This window comes from Chroicocephalus ridibundus, chromosome 18 (assembly GCF_963924245.1).
Source record: "Chroicocephalus ridibundus chromosome 18, bChrRid1.1, whole genome shotgun sequence".
In the NCBI taxonomy this organism is placed as follows: Eukaryota; Metazoa; Chordata; class Aves; order Charadriiformes; family Laridae; genus Chroicocephalus; species Chroicocephalus ridibundus.
In genome coordinates, this window is record NC_086301.1 from 2,231,834 (window position 1) to 2,241,814 (window position 9,981).

A 9,981-nucleotide genomic window follows, 5' to 3' on the forward strand; every position below is an offset into this window, starting at 1 on the left:
AGGAACGAGCCAGCCTGCCTGCTCTCCGCTGCTAGGGCCGGGCCGGGCCCCCACAGGGCAGGGGGGGACCTGCCTGCAGCCCCAGCGGCTCAGCAGCCCTCACAACCTCTAAAGTGTACGTTACCACTGGTGGAAAAAGTGCTTTATCCCAGTTCGCCAGTTGGAGCTGGAGAAAATGGAAGAAAGGGGAGATGTATCCATGTACTGAGGTAGTCAGGCTTCAAGGCAATTCTTTTAAAAATTCTTGTCATGCTCTTTTTTCTTTTTCACCTGTCAAAAATACTTTTGATTTGTTTTGTTTCAAAATCTGAGTAACCTTTTTGCACCTCAAAGAATCTCAAGGCTTTAGGAATATTGGTTGCCACAGCAGATTAGACCATCAAATCAGATAGGGAAGGGCCACTGACCGTCTGTGCTCTGCTGTTTCAAACTAAGATGGACCTTAGGTGGACCCTTTCCTTCAGGATGCTGAGAGGAAGCTGCTACCACTTTGCAAATGCACTGTGATGGCTATGTTTGTTGCATGTTACTAAGCAGCTCTTAAAAACTGCCCTGTCCCTTGAGAGAGAGCAAGGCAGCATACACAGCACTCCAGGTAGCCCATTACACTGTCCTTAACATGAGACAGATTATTACTCATCCTAAGTCTTCTGCTGCAAATTAAGCTGATTTCTTCTTGTCCTTTCTACAAGACACAGTGAGCACTTAACTACTGTCCTTTCTTTAACTGACCTGTTATCGTGCCTTCCCTTGATTTGTGCTTTCTCTAAACAAGCTCAACTGCTTTAACCTTTCCTCACAGATCATGTTGTCTTCACCCTTTATTATTCCTGTTTCCCACCCTGCCCACTTTTTTTTTTTTAATAAGCAGACCCATCCTCCAGCTAAGAACAAACTAGCGCAGAGAAAAGGAGAACAACTATGTTTTTATGTCTTATCTGCTATCCTAAAACTAACCCATCTCAGCTGTATTTTTTTTTCACCACCCAATAACATCATGACAACTCTAGCTATTGCTCTGGTTTGTAAGTAACATACATGACTACCCTTGCTAAGCATAGTACTTTTCCCTTGTCTTTTTTTGAATTTTATCTTGATGTCAGATCGTCCCTTCATCTTATTGACATTATAGTGAATTTTCAACATATGTTATTGATAGCATTTGTGACCCTTCCCAGCTTGCTGCCATTTGAAAAATGAACTGTATTCTCTAATGTCCTCCTTCTAAATCATTCAGGATAATATGGAATAAGTGAGGCTTGAAACAGATCGCTATAGGATGCTATCTAGGCTGACCTTTTGGAAAAAAATAGTATTCCTTTCATTGGCTTTTTAACTCATTCATGTAGCCCCTACTTCCTGATTGCTCCTATTTTTATATAGCATCATACAGGACAGTGTCAATTATGTTACATCAGGCTACACCCCATCTACCATTTTTCACAGTAAGTCATTTATTTTGATAAAGGATTTTTTATTTTTTTTATTTATTGTTCCCCAGATGCTTATGAAGTCATTGTTAAGAAATTTACTTCAGACTCTCTACAGGATGGGAGATAGGCTGATTGATCTATGATTCTTTGCCCTCCTTTTTTCGGGCTACGTACCCTGATGACGTAAAACACCCACTCTGCTCTTTTCCAGTGCTGCCTTCATCATTAGGTTTTCAAAGACAATTCAAAGATGAAACATAAAGACTCTACAATTAGCAAAATTGAATTCTGATGACTTCTAGACAGAATGTCATGAGCCTTAAACACATCTATTACCTACTCAATTTGGTCTTTTTCTATTATGAGCCACATTCCTACAGCTATGCTAAAAGGCAGTTTCATTTTAAGTAAACAGTCAGAACTAGCCTTTTCTCAGGGAAGAAGTCTCTTCGCTGAATACCTAAGCTGTCTCTGCATTATCTGTTATTTTCCATTTTTAGCTTTTAGATAATAGAAGAGCAAAGAGAGGAACTGAGTATGGGTTTTTCACTACTTACTTTCCAGACTGTGGAGGTTACCCACAGTGAACTCAGAAATGCAGAAGACTCACTGTCAAAAATCCCCTTGACTTCAAGAGGGTTGGAGCTTTGTCTAACATGTTTCCACATTTTTAAAAAAATCCATTTATATTCTGTTACTGATCTGTCACCTTAGACGTTCTTGTTAATTTACTAAGGCACTGCAGCTTAAACAACAGGAGAAGCTTAAAGAAAACATAGTTACCAGCTGAGCTTTGCTGATCAGATTTGGCAGCTTTAAAGCCAATTAATTTTCTGTTCAAACCTCCTTTAGTAAAACTGGCAAGCAGATAGTGATGGGATAAGTGCCATTTGGCTTTCATGTGTAGCTCATTCCTCAGAGACTGAATGAATGAGCTTTTTGTTTCACATCAGAAGAGGAGAGTAAAAGATTTGGTTTGTTTCTCCCCAAAAATACTGAAATACACGATAGAGGCAATCAGTGCAGAAACACTAGCAGGATAGACAAATGGGAAACCAGTAAAATTTTATTTTCTAATGGTTTAGAAGAAAAACAGTGTATAATGGGTAGTCCCATATATATATAGATATTAAGCGGAACACTTAAGGGGCAGCCAACAGAAAAATGCTCAGTATTTTTAAACTATGGAAGGCTCCCCTTTAAACAGGAAGAGATTTATGGATGAAAGCAACCAGTGAGTAGGTATTTCCATTGCTTAAGTATTTTTTAACTTCAAAATAGAAGTGACTAGTTTATTTTCAATCAATATTTTAAAGTTTCTGAACTTACCATTTCAAGCTGCAACTTTATAAAACTACGTATTTTATTCCTTTTACTTGGTCAGTGGCTTGTTTTTTTTATATATCCTCACAAATTCGTGCAGCAAAAACAGAAGCTTTGTTGCTCTTAGTAGTTTAAAAACTATTTTTAAAATGCCTATTTCAAAATCTTACAAAGCTTTGAATGTCTTCCCTTTAATAAGCATAACTACACTGTTCATAATCTCAGCTAGGTTACTATGGTCATACTTACTGACTTTACTTTCAATGTCTTTTCAAATTCTAAAATCCCCTTACTACCACAGAGATCTCACTCTAAATTATAACATGTAATGACAACCAGCTGCATAAGAAATCACTGTAGAAAAAGAGATTCATTTAGAGAGGTATGTCTTGATTTTAACTGTATTTGAAAGCCAGAGTAAGCAGTTCTTCAGCCTTGTAAGTATAGTTTTACTAATTTTTATTGCATTTTATGAAGTTTTTGAATGGAGCAAGCTGCTGCAACGGTAACACTGTGGGTCTGTGCCCTCTTGATCCCCTCAGGGAAGAAACTTACATTATGTGATCCAATAGTTTTCTAAGTTCTGCTTCTTAATAATGCTTAATACTAGAGCCAAAGGTTTGCAACTTGGCTATGTTAGCCACATAAACTAGATCCAGATGATCTAAAAAGGATGCATATTTTTCCTAAGCACAAACAGATAAAATGCAGCAAGCTTCTGACTCCAATAACAGGCAGGTATTTAACAGTGATGAAAGCTGTGTAATTTTTCTTTAAGGGCTTACATAAATAGGTAAATTTCTAAATTCAGACACTTCATAGATGATAATTTAAAACTGATTTTTGTCATCATTATAGATGACCATAGATTTTTGAAACACTTAGCACAATATTCTAGAAAATTTAACTTCCAAAATCATCATCTCTTTTTCTCCCACTTTCTTCTATTTAAACAGCATTACCAAGACTGATTACCAAACGAGATACGATTATTAGGAAAGAGGGACAGACTGCTAAAATACAATGTAAACTAGTGGCAAGATTTTTTAAAGTCTTTAGATGCTAAAGATGCAGATAGGCACCTTATGGGATTTTCAAAAATTCCTAAGCATGTAAGGCGCTTACATGCTTAGGCACTTTCAAAATCCTACTAAGTACATATCTGCATCTTTAGGTATCTAAATACCTTGGGAAATCTCACCCTAGATGTCCAGTTTCTCTCATTATTTGTTTTAATTAGTACCAGTTTGACAGGTAGCACATTTGCTATGACCTTTATCTAATAAAAGGGTGAAACGAGGATTGATTAAGTCTGAAAGGATTTAAAGAGAAAATTCATATACAGTACTGGGGTAAAGATATATCTTATGCTAGCAACAGGACTATCTAGCACTTTTCTTTATTACATTAGCCTCACAATTTGCACAAATGATGCTTTGTGTTTTTTTATGTTTCAATTTTTTTAACAGAGTCAAATGACAAGAAAGAAAAAGTGCTCAAAAACTCCATAAGGATCCTCAAATAAACAGCAAACAATATTGATGTATCTAAATAACAGAATAAGAGAGGAGTGTAATTCTAGATTATGTTAACATTATCTAGTTTTTTATTGACATTACCAGCAAAGTTTTGATGATGTGCTTTTAAGTTTATATCAAAATGGCCTTGGTTTAATTTGAAAAGCTGTAGAAGTATTAAAATATATTTTCTAATTAAGACTTTATACCTCTTTATACATTCTCCAAAGTAGTAATCTTAATAGAACTCTCCTATTTCTAAACTGATCTTTTTAGTCTATTTAAATTCTGAGACAAAATGGAAATAAGATAGCAAGTACATTCTACTAAGATTTTAGCACCAAAACATTTTCTAAAGTAGAAAGAAAAAAATCAGAAAATTATTAATATGAAATAATCTGATGTCCTTTTCCACTTACACTGCAAAATTCTCTGTTTCACAGAAAAGTCTCTATACTGTATTCTAGAGTGGAAGATTGGTTGTGACAATAAAAGAAAAAAACATCCTGAGCAGTGACATTAGCAATACCATGGCTGCTTCTGAATTCAGTTGTACTGAACATCCATAGCCTTAAAGCCATGCAATGCAAGATTCATCCTACTTTCTTTTTCAAATGCTTCCAATATTTTCTAGGGATGGAAGCATAGGGACAGCCTAAGTGATGGGTCAACAACTAAAAAAAGATGTTTCAATGTGTAGAATCCCTTGGAGTCAAAGGATTTAAAACTGATATTTAGTATTGTTTTTACTAACTACTACTACCCTATTTATTTAAAAGATAAATTGCTGCTTAAGTTGTTGAAAGTTTCCTGAACTGCTAGAAATATTTACATAAGACATTTATGAAACAGTCGTCATAGAACTCATAGTTTATATTTTAACACATAAGATATACTACAAGTTTTGCTCTGCATTTCTGCCACCTAACAAACTCCATTTAGCTTTGCAGAGTATTTGCGATCACAGTGAATCTCTGTTTCAGACTTTCCCTTTTCTGTTTTAAGTGGTTTTCTATGGTCCTCGCTTCTTTCAAGATTCCATCAAGTTCTTGGACATAAGAAGCATCCATCGCAGCTCTCTCACTTAATAGAAAAAATCTGTAGTTAAAATCAATACTGACACCATGAACTTTCTCACTGCTTTAATGCTTTTCTTAAAAATGTGTTGTCTATCAATACTCGATTTCCGACCTAATTAGTTTTCTGCTGTAACAGAAAACAGCAGTTATTTCAAGATCTGTGTTCGATAGTTTTCAGCACTAATTTCTATAAACTGCAGCCACAGTAATTCATCTTTTCTAGAGAGGTTAGAAAAGTGCTGTACAAATAGAACAAAGTTAACTTGCCTTAAAATGTGAGCATATTTTGATAACAAATTCATAATTTCTTTGTTCATCTCTGTTAAAAGAAAAAAGTAATTATTTAAACATTTGAATGAACTTTCATCTCAACATCAAATTAGGTAATTATATAATTACTTTCAGTATATTAAATACATCACCGTTTAAAGATTTTTCCAGTGGTTCAGGTTTGTAAGGGGACTGCGAGCCCTCAGAAAAAGCCAAATCTGTTTTGTCAAGGGAGGACAACTGAGGATTTTCTGAAGCTTCATTCTAGTAACAGAGCACATAAAATAAATACAGGTTCTAGGACTTAAAACAAGCTTAGCACAGACACAGTTTAACTGGAGGAAAAAAAAAAGTTTAAAAAAAGATCTTTAAAAAGAAAGACTATTTTCAGAGAAAGTGCAAGTGTTGTTGGTTTCACAGCATCACCATTCATTGTGAACACGCACAGCATCTCAGTACTAGGGGAGTGGGTGGGAAGTACCAGTTGAGATCTTTGTTTATATCACTAAAAGCTTGTGTACTTCAGAAGCTCACTCTCGAGAAGTCCTACATAACCACGTTGCAGCACATACACAATTTTGTTGGGCTTCAAACACTAACAGAAATTTTACAGTCCCCTTATAAAAGAAAGTCATACGTGTTTCCCCTAACCTACATGAACAGACATGGAGCGCTCTGCCCTCTCTCTGTGACAGGAACCCATAGCAATGCCAGAGAAGGACATGGGGGTGGGGAGTTGCATTGCTCCCATGGGTCCAGAAGGGTCCGGGCTCTCCCTCCCTTCCTCATACAGTACTGCTCACCTCCACCTCTTTTTTACGTTTACTTCTATTTTCATCAGCTTTTTGTGTGTTGCTTGTCATCATTGCCTGATAAAAAGTACAATGCCATATTTGGTAAGTGGTTATCTCGTGCGACTGGAAAATATATCTATACAAAAATGTGTAAAACCTGTAGCCTGTACCTCTGTATGCTCCTCTGCAAAGGAGCTGCCCTCCTCACTGGAGAGGGGCAGAGCCCCAAAGCACGGTGAGAGCACCGATCGGGGCTGGAGAGAGAGGGTCTAAGGCCTGGGGCGGCCCGGGGCCACCCTGGGCAGTGCTGAGGCTCACAGCCCAGGCGCTCTCAGAGGTGCCAAAGGCGTGTAAGGTCGGTCTCGGGCTGCTGAGGCGGATTCCGCCTCGTCCAAAAGGGATCTGTGCCCCCCCAGCTCTACCTATGCTGCCACAGGACCTCCCACCCTTACGGGCACCGGGGCACCCCTCTGCCCTGGAGGTTTCCCCGCCCCCCGGGCCTCCCTCCTCAGGCAGCGCCGGCCCCGGACGGTTAACGGTCCTGGCGGCCGTTAACTGCCGGCGCGCGAGAGCGCCACAGCCGCTCCTCAGAGGCCCGGCACCGCCGCCAGGGCAGGCCGGAGCCGCCCTGGAGCCCTGCCCCGAAGCGGCTGGCGGAGGGCCGGCTGCCGGGCCCAGCTCTAGAAGGATGGCTGAGGAGAAGGTCCGCAAAGCTCGTCGCTGAAACGACTCCCGGTCCAGCGATCCCAGGGAGAAGCGTTTCATCCCAATTACACGTCTGAGTTAAAGCGCGATGAGGCTGCCTGTAGCTACTTAAAGTGTTGCGCTGCCCGCTCAAACGATTCCGGTCATATTTTGTCTTCTAAGCATCTGTGATGGTTTCAGTCATGGTTTGAATCACTGGAACGTTTTGGGATGACAGTGAAATGCCAGACGAGGCTAGATGGATCCATTTCAAAAGACAAGCCATGAATGAGTAAAACCTGACAGATTACTGCCACTAAAAATGAATAACGCCATTAGACAACTAAAAAGACCAACTTTTTTTCTAATCAACGGAAAACAAGATTGCATTTTCCTGATGATGTGCTTCACTTCTGTAGGTAAGCTATATTTGGTTTCATCAAGAAATGACTGAGTCAGGTTATGTGATGAGATGGCTTGCTTACAACAGGAAGGAACTAGACACAATGATTCAGCAGAGCTCTTTCAGTATTATACTTCACGTTGTTAGCCAAAAATCATAAACACTGTATCGAGTCACTACTTTCCTAAATCCTGGCTTCATTAGCTACAGTGACGAAAATCATTACTCCAACATAACTTCAAACCTTGCAAAGGCAATTGTTCCTCTGGGGTTTTTTTTTCCCATCTTTAATTTATGTTTTTAAGAGAAGAAAGGATCTTAACCTTACATATGTTAACCAAATAGGCTCTCAAAGTCAAAACTCAGGAGAAGAAATGAAACCACTGAAAGGACAAGAACTAAATACTTCCCCAAAGTAGAAACAATAACCAATATACAGCCATGGCCCACTTCATTAAATTCTCAAAAATTAATAGTTTTTGATGTTATTAGCAATACTATTGAAACATTAAGAAACAGATATGAAGAATAAGCTAGGAAAACATCCTTAAAGTGTTTACCTAATTGAGCTACCGTTACCACGTTAAGATATTTTTATTATCACCAACCAGAATTGAAATAAACGAAACATCTGAATTGTTTTACCACTTCCACTACCTTATGGATACAATAGTCTATGGAGAAAGTTCAGACTAAAGAAAAATAAAATTATCTAAGTCATTACTCTAAAATTAGTTCCAGTTCCTTTAAAATTGGAAATATTACAATGCCAGGAGAAACAAAACCTTAAAACTTACAATGGAAGCTATTGTTATGAGTTAGACTCTGATCCTTATAGATGCAAATATGTACAGATGAAGAGAAGAAAACTCCTTGTATTAAATGTGTTAAACGACCTAATTGAATTTTATTATCTCAAAGGTCAGCAGGAAAGACCAAGTCCTCCTTCTTGATAGTTTCATATAGAATGTCAAATAGGCAAAAAATATTCATGCCAGCAGTTAATACAAAATAAATAATGTTGGCTGACTAGCATTGTTTTGGTGCTTTCACACAAATTTTGGTACCAAGTACAATATTACTTAATGTTTCACAAGTGATCTGAATGTAAATTTAATCTTAATAAGAAAAAATGGCTAAAGGATAAATCAGTATTACAACACCAATTTTAATTTTTTTTTTTTTTTTGGTGGTATGAAAATTTAGGTGTCTGGGAACAAGAAATGCAAGCAGTATCACCCAAATGGGGAACTCTCCTGAATAAAGCTCTGGTGCCCAAATTTTCAAAAAAACGTTAAAAGTAAATTGGAGTGAAGAAGAGAGACATGAATATTACTTTGAAGCTGAAGAAATTTATTCAGAGGTAGAAACTTAAAGGGCTGAAGCTGTTTATTTTAGTTGAAAAAGACCAAGAGGCAATTTGATCGTACTACACAGGAAGGAACTACTGTTACGAAAGGGCTATCGGGAAATTGTACAGAAACGGGTGACCAGAACCAGAAGCCAGTTAAATTTAGAAAGATTTTTTTTCTTCTGTAAGAACCAACCATTCAAATAAAGTACCAAGAGGAACAACAGAATCACAGTTGTTGTATATAGAAATCAGCTACATCTAGGTTTTTAAATTTGGATCTCTCTCTAGTATACAGGTTTAGATAAACACAACTCCACACATGTACCGAATGCCATGTAACAAAACAGGAATTTGAAAGGGGATGATATAATATTGCTGTCTGGTTGCAATACAGCCAGTGTAAGTGTAAGTGTATACCTGTAAACAGGGATATACGCTTCTTATTCGAAAGCAGTAATTGCAAAAAGGCACTTTTCTTTGACTGTCAGACACAGGAGGGTTTACTATGTTGCTGAATTCTGCTCTTTTAAATTCTTCTGAATCAGTTTCATAAGTTTCTTTCAACAACTTTAAAGAAAGAAGATACATTTTTGTAGCACATGTACTTGTTGTTTGTTTTAATGTGTCAGTGAAATACACTGCTCCCTGTGGGTAGAACAGTCAAAATCCACGGTTATTAGTAAAATGAACAATATTTTTAGGATTATTATTTCAGACGAGGTTGAAAGATGCACCTTTGACCTCAAAATTAAAGCATTCCCCACAAACATGTATTGTGCTCTTTTTTTGTTAAGTTTTGTTTTCCTCCCAAAGCAGTAACAGGTATGCAGACAGGTAAGAGAACATCTTAGGGTCTTAGCCTTAGTTATGGTTGGGGATTTGGGGTTCTTTTTGTGGTTTTGGTGTGGGGTTCCCCCCCCCCCCCCGTCCAGTGCTAAGACTTGAACCTCTTCGATTTACCCACTGAGCTACGCAGCTGAATGCCCTAATGAAGGCATTCAACGTTATACTATTACTAGTCAGCATTATATTATTACTAGTCAGCATTATAAACAGAAAATCAAGGCAGGAAGATACCAGTTAACACTGCCAAGTTCTACAAACTATACAAAATATTGGTTAAT

The 9,981-nt window shown here is 37.8% G+C and overlaps 1 protein-coding gene across 1 annotated transcript; it reads right to left on the bottom strand.

Moving 5' to 3' along the window:
- Nucleotides 1–5,211: 5,211 nt before the first annotated feature.
- Nucleotides 5,212–6,485, bottom strand: TEX12 (testis expressed 12). Its single transcript, XM_063354993.1, has 4 exons — nt 6,426–6,485; nt 5,775–5,886; nt 5,620–5,671; nt 5,212–5,356 (listed from the first exon to the last, which is right to left on the bottom strand). The coding sequence occupies exons 1-4, from the start codon at nt 6,483–6,485 to the stop codon at nt 5,212–5,214; spliced, it is 369 nt and encodes a 122-aa protein (XP_063211063.1).
- Between the last annotated feature and the right edge of the window lie 3,496 nt (nt 6,486–9,981).